This window comes from Polyodon spathula, chromosome 39 (assembly GCF_017654505.1).
Source record: "Polyodon spathula isolate WHYD16114869_AA chromosome 39, ASM1765450v1, whole genome shotgun sequence".
NCBI lineage: Eukaryota > Metazoa > Chordata > Actinopteri > Acipenseriformes > Polyodontidae > Polyodon > Polyodon spathula.
The window spans coordinates 4121864-4137913 of record NC_054572.1 but is presented as its reverse complement, the minus strand read 5'-3'; the positions used below and the strand labels follow the sequence as shown (position 1 = coordinate 4137913).

The 16050-nt window shown below is 43.7% G+C and overlaps 1 protein-coding gene across 2 annotated transcripts in view; it reads right to left on the bottom strand.

The window, feature by feature from the left end:
- The window catches only part of LOC121304745 (protein PHTF1-like), a 17241-nt gene extending 2650 nt beyond the window's left edge, over positions 1-14591 (bottom strand). The window contains exons 1-18 of one of the 2 annotated variants that reach the window (XM_041236121.1): positions 14154-14591; positions 13847-13917; positions 12998-13057; positions 12495-12564; positions 12197-12355; positions 11886-12042; positions 11523-11675; positions 11086-11218; positions 10583-10744; positions 5533-5616; positions 4673-4888; positions 4409-4537; positions 3098-3364; positions 2801-2932; positions 2020-2106; positions 1402-1557; positions 911-1006; positions 75-200 (exon numbers count right to left, since the gene is read on the bottom strand). In XM_041236121.1, the coding sequence (XP_041092055.1) occupies positions 75-200; positions 911-1006; positions 1402-1557; positions 2020-2106; positions 2801-2932; positions 3098-3364; positions 4409-4537; positions 4673-4888; positions 5533-5616; positions 10583-10744; positions 11086-11218; positions 11523-11675; positions 11886-12042; positions 12197-12355; positions 12495-12564; positions 12998-13057; positions 13847-13891 (2232 nt within the window). In that variant the 5' untranslated portion in view covers positions 13892-13917; positions 14154-14591. The remainder of the gene's footprint in view (positions 1-74; positions 201-910; positions 1007-1401; positions 1558-2019; positions 2107-2800; positions 2933-3097; positions 3365-4408; positions 4538-4672; positions 4889-5532; positions 5617-10582; positions 10745-11085; positions 11219-11522; positions 11676-11885; positions 12043-12196; positions 12356-12494; positions 12565-12997; positions 13058-13846; positions 13918-14153) is intronic. The other variant, XM_041236122.1, reaches the window with a different exon arrangement.
- Positions 14592-16050: the final 1459 nt, after the last annotated feature.

Here is a 16050-nt window from a genome sequence, read left to right as displayed (position 1 = left end):
CAACAGACCTGGACCATTCATTTTATGCCCATTAGTCTGACTTTACTCCTTGGCTTGGAGAGGATTTTACTCACTCTGATGTTAAACCCAAGCAGCTCGCTTATAACCCCCGACACTGCGGACAGAATAACCACACGGGTGATGTTATAGATGAGAGGGTTCACCGTCAGTCCATACAGCCTGAAGGGGGTATCCAGCTCCTGCAAACAAGGACACATTATACACCTTCCCACCTCGCAGCACTCGGATCACAGCCCCCGTGTGCAAACATTTAAAAAGGGTAAACATGAACCTGTCAACTCTACATATCCACTAGCCCTGCTCCTGTCCAGGACATGTAGATTTTACAAGATAAACATGCTTTCTGGTATTTGTTCACTCCTGGGTGCTGCATAACTGCTGCTTAATGTTCCAGACTGAAAGCAAACAACAAAAAGATGTTCAACACAAAAAGGTTGCTAGTGTTTATAAGCCGTATAATCATAAATCTGGAAGGCGTTTTCTTTTCTATTACCCTAAAGGAAATCCAATCGAGATTTCAAATTCCTCATTTACCAGCTATGCCCTGGTGGCATTAAACAGTAAAAGAACAATAGAATCATAATGTAGTTCTGGCTCCAGCCTGCTAAGAAAACCATGACAATGATGCATGAGCTTGACAAAACAAAGAACAAAGCTGTACGCCTGTGTTCATACATCAAACATACTTCTCTGCAATGCTTGTACAGTACACATGCCTATTAATATATTAGATGCTTCTGAATACATAGGGTAACTCGAAAGCAAGTAGTTTAGCATGTGGTAGGATGCTGCGGCCGGCCCCCAGGTCTGTCCTTGTCTGGGGTGCAGTGTTGGGTAGCACAAGTTTCAGTCCACTCACTCAGTTTTAGACCAGGTTTAGTTTTCTTACTTTCATGAGTTTTGTAGCTAGTTTCAGAACGTTGTTCACTACATACAGCTGATCCTTCTTGTTGGGTTTCTTCTCCATCTTAAGGTATAAATTAATCTATGGTAAAAAAAAAATGAAATAAAAAAAAATAAAATAAAAGCCTAATATATTAAAACACACTCAATATGAGATTTCACAGGGTGGCTACAAAGCTACTTAGCAAGACTGGAAAAACTACACAACCTACAGTACACAGGGTTGGCATCTATTACAATTAGCAGACAAAACCACTCGAGGTTTAGTGAGCTCATTCTCATTATTAGGGGCCGGACACAAAAGAACAGAGTGCTCGGAGGCCTCTCACCCAAAGGCGAATAATCTTTTTGCTTCATTTTGATCATCACAAAGCTGAGTTGTCAGAACGATTATGCAATGAGCTGTGCCCTGTGGGTGAATGAAGAGGAGCGCTTGCCGATTGCGTGAATCACTGCAGCTGTGCGGCGCAGCGGTACCTGTTCAGTCAGCAGTACAGACACGTTGCTGTATTTCTTATTGGTTTCTGATCCCAGGGTGGCTAGACGCAGCAGGAAGGTGATGAGGGCGCCTCCCCAGGTAAGCAGCTCCCAGTTGTAGATGTAATCAAGGAAGGTGTCGTGACCATGAAGAAGCTGCCAAGATTACAGAGACACCCGATTCAGCTCATGCAAGACAGTCACTCATCACTCATTCCTTCTCTCATACGCTGGCTCTCTCTCCTTTTACTTTATTTATAACACTGTATTACACAGTCCACAAAGACAAGTCATTATATGGAACTGCATACAAGTACAATGAAGGTGCATGCATGCATTTACACTCCTTAGTGTTTGCTTCCTCTACACAGTCATTTTGCAATGCTCCATTCGCTCTACTTTACACTGCCATCTGGTGGTTCTTAACAGATAAATAATAATAATAATAATAATAATAATAATAATAATAATAATAATAATAATAATAATAATAATAATAAAAGCTTTAATCAATCTAAATGGGCAGCCTCTTCATACCCTTTCTTTTGCAGCAAGCTAGTTCTTCCTGTGAAGTTTGATTTATATTTGTGTGTCTAAAACATTGGTGGTTTTCCATACCTGAGTACAGCAGATGAAAGCAATGGAAAGAGCCAAGAGGAAAATAGAGGACACGATTACATCAACAGAGCGCTGGGGTCCTCGCCTCTGTGGGTAAAAAAAACAGAATCATCACAATCCAAACAAAACCATCACCATCCAAACAAAACCATCACAATCCAAACAGTACCATCACAATCCAAACAGAACCATCACAATCCAAACAGAACCATCTCATCCAAACAGAACCATCACAATCCAAACAGAACCATCACAATCCAAACAGAACCATCACCATCCAAACAAAACCATCACAATCCAAACAGAACCATCACCATCCAAACAAAACCATCACAATCCAAACAGTACCATCACCATCCAAACAAAACCATCACAATCCAAACAGTACCATCACCATCCAAACAAAACCATCACAATCCAAACAGTACCATCACCATCCAAACAGAACCATCACAATCCAAACAGTACCATCACCATCCAAACAAAACCATCACAATCCAAACAAAACCATCACAATCCAAACAAAACCATCTCATCCAAACAGAACCAGTCTGTTCAGAGAGTGGGGTCCCAACACTGCTGGCACACCAAGTCCTGGCCCAACTCAAACTGATGAAGGGCAACATCCAAAATGGGACTGGTGAGAAGTACAGCACTTACAGCAATACATACTTTCTCAGGTTTGTACATACTGAGATGCTACATTCGCAATATTAGGGACTTTTGAATGATTGTAGCTTTCCAGAGGGAGATGACGTAGTCAATGAGGTGACTTGGTTACCTTTAGGTATGAGCGGAGAGACAGCCAGATTTGAATGTTCTTCACCTTCTTCAGTCGAAAATGAGGGATCTCCAACTTCTTGGCCTTTCGAGCGGATGTCAGATGACTAAAGAGTTTGGCAGAAAGAAAACGCTGTGGGATGAAAATAAATAAATAAATAACAACAGCTGTTTGGTTAATTTAAATCTAGAAGACAATACACATTTTATGACAACAGCTACGTTACTCTCAAGTACAGATAAAAGAAACTGAATCCAAAAACAAAAAAAAAGAGATACATTAAGGTCCAGTAGTCACCTGCTTATAGGTTCTCTCAGCCACGCGCATCATGAAAAAGAAGAGCCAGGTCAAGCACAGGCGCTCGATGAAGTTAATAAAGCACAGGAGGCAGCCTCGTTTATCAGGGCTCGCTCCGCAGGACACAGACAGCAGCTCCGCGGCCGATAGAGACGTCAGTTTGTCCAGGTGGCGGGCGATGTGGAAAAGGAAGGGAAGCAAAGCCAGGACCCCCGTCATTATGTTCCCCAACATCTGGTATCCCTTCCCCTGCTCAAACTCACTGACCTGCAGGACACACAACAACAAAGCACACAGGAGAACAGAAATCAGATATCCTATCAACTGCTCAAACTCACTGACCTACAGGACACACAACAACACAGCAGACAGGAGAACAGAAACCAGTGTCCTGGTACAACAAAGTCAGCCTTCAAGAAAGAATATGTTGCAGTATAACTAAACATTATTCAGATTTAAAGTGTACTAAAATTATAGGACTACAAGTTTCCTCAAACTTCCTGAGTTTTCTTTCACTCCTGTGAGCCTAAAATAAACAGCACACTGCTTGAAGGAAACCAGGCAAGGGCACTGGAATAAACAACCTTTGCTCAGGACCATATTACAATTCCCAGTTAAACATCACCAGTATATACAAATTCAAAAGCAATGCACCACAAGTAAAATACTTCAGCACACATCTGAACCAATTTTGCCAGGTTCCCTTTTTCGGACAGTTGTGCAAACACTAAGCTGGACAACTGCAACTCTGTTTATTCAGGCCTTCCTGTGGTCCAGCTTAACATAATTCAGAGGACTGAAAGCATGGCAGCTCTCCTTGTGTCTGGGACTCGATCCCACATCGCTGCTGCTCTGAGGGATCTACACTGGCTCCTAGTCCCTGAGAGAATTCCGGAGGCTGCTCCTGTCAGGCCACAGCAGCTTCTTTATGGAATTTGTTGCCAGTGGAAATCAGAACCTCTTCTAGCCATTTTAAGTTTAGAAAACAATTAACAACTTTGCTTTATCAAAGAATATGTGTGTACCTTCAGGGAGCTGGAATGGTTTCAATAATCTAGTACATGATTTGAAAGTGTAGACTCTTGTGCAATATATTTACATTGTACTGTACTGTGTGTTTGTATATTCATGATGTACTGTGTTATCATATGGTACTATATGTTAAACGATCTTAATGTTTTTTGCCTTTGCTCTGATGCCAATTGGCAAGTGGTGCTATATAACATTTTTAATAAAATAAATAAATGTATGTGAGGGTTATAGTGCATTTTATAACTGGCTACTCCCAATGTGATGCCCAAAGACACTTACCCTATTCATGATGATCCCAGTGATCTCCAGCACAGACAGGTCTGCTTTCTTACACTCACTCCCTTCCCAAATAATGGAGCTCACTCTCTCGGAGGAGGGGCTGCGGTTCTGCAGCCAGAATAAGGGGTTCTGTTAAAAAAAAAAATCTGAAATAAAACAAACAGCGACTGATTTCTAGCATTATCAATCAATGCTAATTGTTGCTGTTTGACTTGCAAAGTCACTCCTCTGTGCATGTGAGTGTGTGAGAGAGATCTGGCATACCTGCTGGAAGACATTCTCCTTGGAGCCTCTCCTGCTGGTGGAAGGTAGGCTCTGCTCTCCCTCTCCCTCGCTGCCACTGGAGTAGGAGGACAGACACTGCGGCCCGTGGAGCAGCTCCTCCCACAGCGTGTCGTCTGTCTCCGATCCCTGGTGCGAGCTCTCCGAGTCGAGCTGGGATGCACTGTGGGAACTGCCGATCATACCGGACCGGTACTCCTGCGCAGAAACACGTCATCAACACCCACCGCATGGGCACCCTCTACTTCAACATAACAGGAGATCCCAATGGGTGATTGAGAGCAGCACACACACTGCATGGGCACCCTCTACTTCAACATAACAGGAGATCCCAATGGGTGATTGAGAGCAGCACACACACTGCATGGGCACCCTCTACTTCAACATAACAGGAGATCCCAATGGGTGATTGAGAGCAGCACACACACTGCATGGGCACCCTCTACTTCAACATAACAGGAGATCCCAATGGGTGATTGAGAGCAGCACACACACTGCATGGGCACCCTCTACTTCAACATAACAGGAGATCCCAATGGGTGATCGAACATCTAAAACCACAAGCTGTTAATACCTATAGGCAACACTACATACTGTATGTCTTGAGTTTTATTAGGGCAGTTATACGCAAGTGGTGAAGATAAACAAACCTCTTGTTCATCCGAAATACAACATAATGTTAAATATGCTTCTTACATAAAACAATTGCATTTACTTTTTACCAAAACGTTCATCAATAAGTGAAGGCAATAGCTGAGACCACTACTTGAGTTCAGTTTTACACAGTGAATGATTCAAATGTCAGCAGCGGAGGTTGATTCTATGTAGCCACAGAGACAAACCAGGCTGTGCACTGCAGGGTCCTGTTCCAAGTCAGCAGGGCTGTCAGACTCCACTGGACCCCATCTGGGAGCTCTTGATTTCTCCTGCAGAGAAGTGTGAAACAGCTTCTTGATTACTGTCTCAATCTGAGGTGACACTGTAGCACTGACTAAACTATCACAGCATGAAATCATTCCAAATAAACAAATTATAACCTGCACTGAATTGGTCTCATCTGTGGGAAACACATGGCTACAGCCAGCTTACCAGGACGCCCCGATCATGTGTACTTGCAACCGTCCATCCATTATCATTAACCCAGCGTAATCCTTTACAGGGTCGCGGGGAGCCAGACCCTAACCCGGCAGACACGGGGCGCAAGGCGGGACTACACCCAGGACGGGATGCCAGTCAATCGCAGGGCAGCACACACACACATACACACTCACACACAGGGCAAATTAGAATGACCAATCAACCTGAACGTCTTTGGACTGTGGGAGGAAACCCACGCAGACACGGGGAGAACATGTAAACTCCACATAGACACACCCCCAGGCTGGAATTTAACCCAGGACCCTGGTGCTGTGAGGCACTCATGAAAAATAGAAATTAAACTCAGGGGCCAGTTGTACTAATGAGATCTAAAAACGGGACCGGATCTGGTATCACTGGAGCAGGATGATGAGAAAGTGCTGCATTACGCGAATCTGGATCAGGCTCTTCAGCTCAGATCTTGATCCGATCCTGAAGCTGCACACACACTGTAACTACTGAAACTGACCAATGAGAAGCGAACATGACTGAGATCCCACAGCAGTGTCACGAAGAAATAGCAAAACATTTGAACAGAGATAGAGGAGAATGCACACGTCTTGCACAATTGCACTCGAAACAATGCAAATCCAGGTTACTGTATCCAAAACATTTACATTTTTGTAACAAGAAAAAAAAAAAGTTTTAAATTTGGAACTCACCGTAGCTCTGTGTTATTTAGTATGTCATTGCACTGAGGTGTCTAACTGTGCAGTTTAACTTTTCATATTCTTTTCAACTTGTTTTGTATATACTGTATATAGAAAAACAATGTCGCCTTGTACAAATAAATAGACATCAATAAAAACAAAATACTTTACACAATTATACCACATTAAAACAAGATATATTACTGATTTCAAATTACACCACCCACTTGACATAGCGAGGGTCCAATATAAATCCACAATATATCGAGGGGCGCGATATACAGAGAGACCGATAGAAAACAAATAGCTTAACAAATACAGTACAGCGTTTTAATTAGTACTGAGGAGGGTAATTGCTTCTCATCATCAGCTTCAGTCTCCAATTGATTTCACGGGATTTCCTCTCCTTTCTCAAATGCACAAACCTGTTGCATTGAAATAATCCATTCCCAGCACCGGGGGCTTTGCTAGGGAGCTGACGTCACTGTCCTGTGGCTTTTGCTAGTGCATTGCTGCCACAAGTGAACACCTCTTCAGCAGTAGGTATTTAATTTGTTTGGCGTTATTGTGCAATACGTGTGTATATGATAACAGTACGATATGAAGGCTTGGTTTTTAATAGTTCTGTGTATTGTTGTGATGTGCAGTACGAAATAAAACGAAGAGAAATTCGAAGTGCCTATGTATATTGCAGCGAAGGCATACACAGTGAGACAGTAAAAATGGGGAGCCAACTCCAGGAGCGTGATATATCAATAGCAGACATTAAAAACTTTTAATAAATAACCAATTAAAATAAACAATTACAATAGCAGACATTAGCATAATATACTGCTTAAAACACATTAACACAGTAGTGCTAATGAAGTGGCGTTCTTACCTGTAAACAGTCGGGAACGCACAGAGGCTTGCTGCTGATAACACTACCATCTAAACACTGCGGTTCGAGGCTCAAGCTACATCTGCATCTTTTAAGGGGATGAAAGCTGAAAGTACTTTTTAAAAACACCCTTTTTTTATACCAATATCACAACTGGATTTATCTTAAGTACTTAAATTGTGAGAAAACCTCGATTTTTCTAGAAATATATTTTCAGGGCAAATCTCATACCTCTCGTTAAATCTGCATTATGCCACACGCGCTCTAGCGTTTGGAGAGCACCTTTTAACATGACAATTCAAAAGCCTCAAATCTCCGCTGGCAAAAGTAAAGTTTGGGATGAAATCGTTGTAGCTCTTCTTAATATACACGCTAACTGATAGATACATTTAGAATGATTTCTAGGATTTAAGTAAACAATTACCATTCTTTAAAAATCAATAAAAGGATAACAATTTGTCAACACATACTGTAATATGTACCGGTAGTAATTTTGTTATGCAAATTTATTTGTGTATTAGGGGCCGCTGAATCACACAACAGCATCCTATCATGGGAGACCAACTTCCCAAATAAACTGGGACCACGTGACCCCAGACAACCGTTCAGACATGGGAGTGATAGTGCAAGATGGGAAACGCCCCGACTAGATACAGTTCATGTCTAGATTTGGTATTGACAAACAATGAAGCAAGGATACACAACTTACAAGTAAGATAACCACTAATAAGTGACCATAATATGACAGATTTTGTGGCAAATAAATCAAAGGCAGTTCGTAAATTAAAAGACAATGGTTTACAATTCCAGGAGAGCAGATTGGAGCGCATCCCTTTAGTACAACTCAATACATCACAGGAGCAGGATCGGAGCCTGGATCCAGGAGCACATCCCTTTAATCACAGGAGCAGGATCGGAGCCTGGATCAAGGAGCGCATCCCTTTAATCACAGGAGCAGGATCAGAGCCTGGATCCAGGAGCACATCCCTTTAGTACAACTCAATACATCACAGGAGCAGGATTGAAGCCTGGATTGAGGAGCGCATCCCTTTAATCACAGGAGCAGGATCAGAGCCTGGATCCAGGAGCACATCCCTTTAGTAGAACTCAATACATCACAGGAGCAGGATCGGAGCCTGGATCCAGGAGCGCATCCCTTTAATCACAGGAGCAGGATCAGAGCCTGGATCCAGGAGCACATCCCTTTAGTACAACTCAATACATCACAGGAGCAGGATCGGAGCCTGGATCCAGGAGCGCATCCCTTTAATCACAGGAGCAGGATCAGAGCCTGGATCCAGGAGCGCATCCCTTTAGTACAACTCAATACATCACAGGAGCAGGATCGGAGCCTGGATCCAGGAGCGCATCCCTTTAATCACAGGAGCAGGATCGGAGCCTGGATCCAGGAGCGCATCCCTTTAATCACATCACAGGAGCAGGATCAGAGCCTGGATCCAGGAGCATATCCCTTTAATCACAGGAGCAGGATCGGAGCCTGGATCCAGAAGCACATCCCTTTAATCACAAGAGCAGGATCGGAGCCTGGATCCAGGAGCGTATCCCTTTAATCACAGGAGCAGGATCGGAGCCTGGATCCAGGAGCGCATCCCTTTAATCACAGGAGCAGGATCAGAGCCTGGATCCAGGAGCACATCCCTTTAATCACAGGAGCAGGATCGGAGCCTGGATCCAGGAGCACATCCCTTTAGTACAACTCAATACATCACAGGAGCAGGATCAGAGCCTGGATCCAGGAGCACATCCCTTTAATCACAGGAGCAGGATCAGAGCCTGGATCCAGGAGCACATCCCTTTAGTACAACTCAATACATCACAGGAGCAGGATCGGAGCCTGGATCCAGGAGCACATCCCTTTAATCACAGGAGCAGGATCAGAGCCTGGATCCAGGAGCGCATCCCTTTAATCACATCACAGAGCAGGATCAGAGCCTGGATCCAGGAGCATATCCCTTTAATCACAGGAGCAGGATCGGAGCCTGGATCCAGGAGCACATCCCTTTAATCACAAGAGCAGGATCGGAGCCTGGATCCAGGAGCGTATCCCTTTAATCACAGGAGCAGGATCGGAGCCTGGATCCAGGAGCGCATCCCTTTAATCACACAGGAGCAGGATCGGAGCCTGGATCCAGGAGCACATCCCTTTAATCACAGGAGCAGGATCGGAGCCTGGATCCAGGAGCACATCCCTTTAATCACAGGAGCAGGATCAGAGCCTGGATCCAGGAGCACATCCCTTTAATCACAAGGAGCAGGATCGGAGCCTGGATCCAGGAGCACATCCCTTTAATCACAAGAGCAGGATCGGAGCCTGGATCCAGGAGCGTATCCCTTTAATCACAGGAGCAGGATCGGAGCCTGGATCCAGGAGCGCATCCCTTTAATCACAGGAGCAGGGAGCAGGATCAGGAGCCTGGATCCAGGAGCACATCCCTTTAATCACAGGAGCAGGATCAGAGCCTGGATCCAGGAGCACATCCCTTTAATCACAGGAGCAGGATCAGAGCCTGGATCCAGGAGCACATCCCTTTAATCACAGGAGCAGGATCAGAGCCTGGATCCAGGAGCACATCCCTTTAATCACAGGAGCAGGATCAGAGCCTGGATCCAGGAGCACATCCCTTTAATCACAGGAGCAGGATCAGAGCCTGGATCCAGGAGCACATCCCTTTAATCACAGGAGCAGGATCAGAGCCTGGATCCAGGAGCACATCCCTTTAATCACAGGAGCAGGATCGGAGCCTGGATCCAGGAGCACATCCCTTTAATCACAAGGAGCAGGATCGGAGCCTGGATCCAGGAGCACATCCCTTTAATCACAGGAGCAGGATCAGAGCCTGGATCCAGGAGCACATCCCTTTAGTACAACTCAATACATCACAGGAGCAGGATCGGAGCCTGGATCCAGGAGCACATCCCTTTAATCACAGGAGCAGGATCAGAGCCTGGATCCAGGAGCACATCCCTTTAGTACAACCAGCCCCAGGAGACCACCTTGTACTAATCACTGGGGCCTCTAACACCTACACAAGCACAATGCATGCTCCCACAGCGTGAAAGTTTTGTCTCACCCTATATAACGTTGACGCCACCCAACACATACAAACATACATACATACATAAACAGTGGTGAGATTGTATGGGGTAACGGCTGGCTTTCATTCCAAGTTGAGAAGCTGCAATTGGCATGAGCAGATGCTGCACCTGGCAGGCCTGACTTGTACGTGGAGTCCTGCTCCTCAAGAAGCCGTCAGCCGAGGCTCCTTCCACACTGCGCCTCAACAGGGACATCTGGGCCTTGGCCTCGCTGTCCTCCTCACTGGACAGCTCATCAGAGGCACCAGTGACGGCTCCCCTCGAACCACCCTGCAATGCAGCCGTCATTACAACACTGTTACCATGACAAATATGGGAAGGCTGTGTTCAATCATTCACACAGCAGCTGTTCTGAAATGACAAGGAGCCTCAAACCCAAAGGGTTTTGTAATAGATACGCTCTGGCTCCTCCTAGGTAAAATACAGACCCTGATTAGTCCCCTGTAGTGAATTCCAATCAGAGCTTGTTATAATTCAGGATTTATTTCTTGTTCATCCTTATTCCAAACAGTTTCAATAAGGGTTTTCTCAACAGACTGTGTGGGGCTCAACGAAAGCTCCGGCCTCAATATCCAAAGCACTGACTGAGTTGCTCTAGTTAGCAGTCTTACCTGGCTCTTCTCTCTAGTGGAAAGCCTCTTGTTCTCTCCCAGCTTCCTCTCCTTCAGGTCAGACTTGATGCTCACTTGAGAGCCCAGGCTATCATCAGTTTCTGTTTTATCAGAATTCTTTCCTGCCCTTGTCCTATATTCGGACAAATGAAACAGATACAAACATTTAAAAAAGATACAATCCAAAGAAACCCATTCAGCCGGGTCACTTGATAGCTGAATCAACAGAACACCAAATCCAATTCCTAAAGAACAAGCCTGAGTATTAAATTAACTTTCTTCAGGGCAATGTTAACATAAGCATTTGTTATGCTTTTTTTTTTTTTACACCCGATTTGCAACACTCCTACTCAAACACGCAATATGCACTAAGGGAAGACGACAGTTATAGCTCTGAAGCCAGGCGCGTGCAGCGTTAGCAAGGAGAATGGACGCACCCATTTGAAAAGAACCAGGCCCTGGAGTCTCTGCAGAAACCACTGATCGGTGAGGCCACTTCAGCAGGGCCTCCTCCACGGTGCTTTCTACCAGCACCACTGGAGCCCCCCGCTTCCCTGAAGGCATCCCCGCTCGCAGACTTCCGCAGCTTCCTGAGAAGCAACACAAAGAGGCACTGCATTAAGGGGTGTGGCGTAAGTTACACCACAGGTAGCAGAGGAGAAAAACTAGGGATCCTAGCATTTGAAAACTCAAAAAAGGTATGGATGCACAATGATCAGGAGAGGGTTGAAAATGTACTTAAAAGCTAAACACAGATACAAGACTTTGATGTAATTATCATTATTTGATCACGCTCCCACCTTCTCCGCCTGGCTCCGCTGGTCCGTGGAGTTTTGAAGGACTGGGTGGACACTATCTGGCAGTGGACTGTTCCCAGAAGAAGCATAAGGAACATGGGTCCAAGGAGCTCGCTGGTGTTTGCTAGAGGAGCCTGCATGTAAAGCAGAACAGCCACAACTGAAAAGGAAAAAGGAGAGGTCACATTGTACTCACTCAGCAGAGTGGATCAAGCCAGTGGTATTGTCACATGCTCCCATCACATCTATGCAAGTTGTGTGTGATGATGAGAGAACAGTTAGACAGTGCAAACCAGTATTGGCAGAAGCCTTACCTTCCAGGATGTAAAGTACAAGGAGCCATGTGAAGATGTGCTTTGAGGTGACCTGTATCCACCAGTGGAAGAAGAAGGGGAAGAACAGCACCCTCACGATCCCTTTCCTGGTCAGTGCGGTCCAGGGACGCTCCGGCTTGGCCTTTCCAAATGCGGAGCCTTGGGAAACAGAATGAAGAATGGGCTAAATAAATTCCATCACTCTTCTTGACTTGTACAAATAACAAGCAGTATATTTTTTAATTGCTTAAAGAAAAAATCATTCTTTGAGCTTTGAGCTTGAGCTCTCTGTACTCACCTCTAACCAAGTCAACATCAATCAGGTCAGGTTTTAAGCAGACTGTCTTTTTTGGTTTGTTTCTAAAACCCTAAGAAGGACAGAAGCAACAAACAAGATCACTAGCAGGTGCTGACTGACAGACAGACAGACAGGCAAGCAGGCAGACAGAGACAGACTCCATATATACCCAGATCAGAAGAGGCAAGGGAGACAGTGCCTCCTCAATTTCAAAGTGAAAAAATAAATAAATAATCTAGGTTTTGTTCAAGTCGCAGCAATCACATTGTTGTTCATATACTAAAGCATGTTTTGACCACTTTACACAATCACAGTATGTTTTATTAATGACATCTAACACAACATTGTGCTGCCTTGAGGCTACAAACAACACATTATAGCCCAATAGAGTTCTGTAACCCGAGCAGATTCAGAACAATGATGAAGCACCTACACTGACATCACCTCAAGACTATGCTCCTGTGTGTTTAAATAACCAATGAGATGACGGAAACTGTCTTTACCTTGATCACACTTTGCGGCTCTATGGTTCTCTCCCATATCTGTTGGTCATAAGCGCCAATCTGAAACAGAAGTGCTAAAGATCAGGGCTTGATCTAGAAACATGAGTGTTAAGCCCTGCACTGCACTGCATGTCGCTTGAACTAATCCCAAACTCAATTAAACTGTTTGAAGATCTTTTCCAATGGCTTCAGTTGTAGAAATGGACTATAAGTCTAGACCACAAGCATGTTGTAATGCTGAAAATGAAACTAAATCCTTCAGCAGCGCATAGCAAGAGTTACTGACCCTGTATCTTCCAAACCGCACTCTGAGATCACAGGATGTGGGGCTGCTGGTTATTCCAAGGGTCAACAAAAGCAACACGGGAGGAGGCAGGGCTTTTTCTTGTACAGCGCCGAAATTATGGGATGCTCTGCCTTCGTTGGGACCATTACAGTTTTCAAGTCAAGACTAAAAACACACTTTTATCAAATGGCTTTCTTATCTTAGTGGGTTTTAATGTAACTCAAATTGCAGCTTTTGTATTATTATGCATACAGTGTTATTTAAATCTGTTATTTAAATGGCCTGACTGTGGCAGTTGTATGTGTGACATGTTATACAAATGTATTGTGGTTTGTTCATTTTATTCTGGACCTGTGTATTCTGACCAGGTGCTCTAGCAAGACAATGCACACACCCTCCAATGTTTTCATCACACAAGGCTTCCTGCCCCAGGGCACCTCATTTGTAAAGTCCTTAAGTAACAGGGTTCTTTATGCAATGTTATATATTAAGCAGCTTTTCTAAAACACACACACACAAAGATCAAACAGTCCATGCAATGGGAACAGAAACTTCACAATCACCTTTTTCTGATACCAGGTTATTGAGTCTTTATTATTTGATGCCATTTGGTTGTCAACGTTGATTCATTTCACTGCAAAAAATACGTATATAAGTGTCAGTGGATTGCAGGGATATTTGTATCGTCAAACTAACCAGCTTTATTTTTTTTAAAAAAAAGTGCATGTTAAAAGCTAAACTGATGTCCTTCTGGTCAAAGCCTTAAATAAACAATTACAAATTAATTGATGTACTAATTAATTAACTAAAGTTAATGTCGAACACTTACATTACAAAACGATCAATAAAACACACACACACGCTACTCACCCAAACAGGAAGAGGTGTTTGGTTGCCTGCCATTGAACCCTCATTCTCGCCCCTAACATTGAAAAATAACAAACTGTTTATTAGATATTACTATAATTAGATCTGTACACCCAGTCACTGCAGACTTAGCAAAAGCTCCCTTTCTAACTGTTCAGCATCACAGTGTTTCAAACAGCACACAGGCAGGCATTACGGATGCTTCGATTTGCAGATTTCACCAACTCACAACGTGAGACGAGCTGTCACTTCTGCGAACCGGGCATTACTGGCAATGCCTATCAATTATCAGTTCGTTTCACATGCCTGCTTTAGCGACCTGCTTATTCCAAAGCACAACGCGAATTTACGTTTCAACGCTGGAGTTCTCCTTCACACACAAGTGCTAATTAACTGCTAAACATCTTTTCTTTATTTGACTTCCTTTTTCCGGGTTCATGTGAAAACAGGTTGCGTGTTATCTTTTTTTTTTAAAGAGACACCGTGTCTGATACAGATGACGTGATCCTAAATGTTCGGGTGTAATTGTATTTATTTATTGCATTTATATTGCGCGTTTTATACAAAAGTATCGCAAAGCACTGTACAGTATAGAGCAGAAAAAAGAACAAACCACAATGCATTTGTATAGCATGTCACACATACAGCTGCCACACTCAGACCATTTAAATAACAGTATACACATAATACAAAAGCAGCAAATTTAAAGTTACATTAATACCCACTAAGATAACAAAATTAAAAAAAAGCCATTTTATAAAAGTGCATTTTTAGTCTTGACTTGAAAAGTGTAACGGTCCCTGCTTCCCTGGCAAACGAAGGCAGAGCATCCCATGATTTCGGAGCTCTACAAGAAAAAGCCCTCCCTCCTCCCATGCTGCTTTTGTTGACCCTCGGAATAACCAGCAGCCCCGCATCCTGTGATCGCAGAGTGCGGTTTGGAAGATACAGGGTCAGTAACTCCTGCAAATAATGTGGTGCTAATCCATTCAGGGCCTTAGCAGCAAAATCTTAAAATCAGTTCTATGCCTCACAGGGAGCCCGTGTAAAAAGGCCAAAACATGGGTAATATGTTCACTTTTCCTGGTTTTAGTCAGAATTCTAGTGGCGGTATTCTGAACAACCTACAATCGGAATACCACATGTTTTGGGAAACCAGAAAAAAGTACAATTCTAGATGAAATGTCAGCATCAGATACGGAAATAATTGGTCTCAGTTTGCCTATATTTCTCAAATGGCATAAAAGATACTTTAGTATCTTCCCCAATATGAGTCTTAAATGATAGATCAGGATCAAAGATGACCCCAAACTCTTAATTTCTGTTTAAGTTTTGATGAGAGACTGCAAGGGTCCAGCTCATGTAATCCCACATTTCCTTTTAGTTGATTCTGTGATGCCCACTGGCATAACCTCTGTTTAATCTGAATTCAACATTAGAAGATTCTGTGACACCCAATGCGTGATGTCTGTAAGGAAAGTAGCCAATAACACCCAAAGGCAAGAACTCCCAAGCAATTTAAAAATGACAGGACCATTCTATTCACCAGCTGTAGCATAAACCCTTTGCACATACTTTGTGATTCAACCAAGCTTAAAATTCCACTTCTAGCCTTTAATATGTGCCAGTATACGAATAAGCGAGCTCCAGCAAACAGGCAACGCTGTACTGGGTGGAACCCCACAGCTCTGTTATTACACAAATGACTGAGCATGATGATCAGTGAGATCGGCTGTAATCTCTTACTGCCAAAGGGTTAAATGAAGAGGAGAAAGTCTGGAATGTTAACAGCACGTTTCTTATTTCTGTTACAGACCAGAACACCAGTCTAAAGCTGTACTCAACACTGAAGTATACACTCAAGGATAACAGATTTACTAAAACCCACAACCTCCCCTCA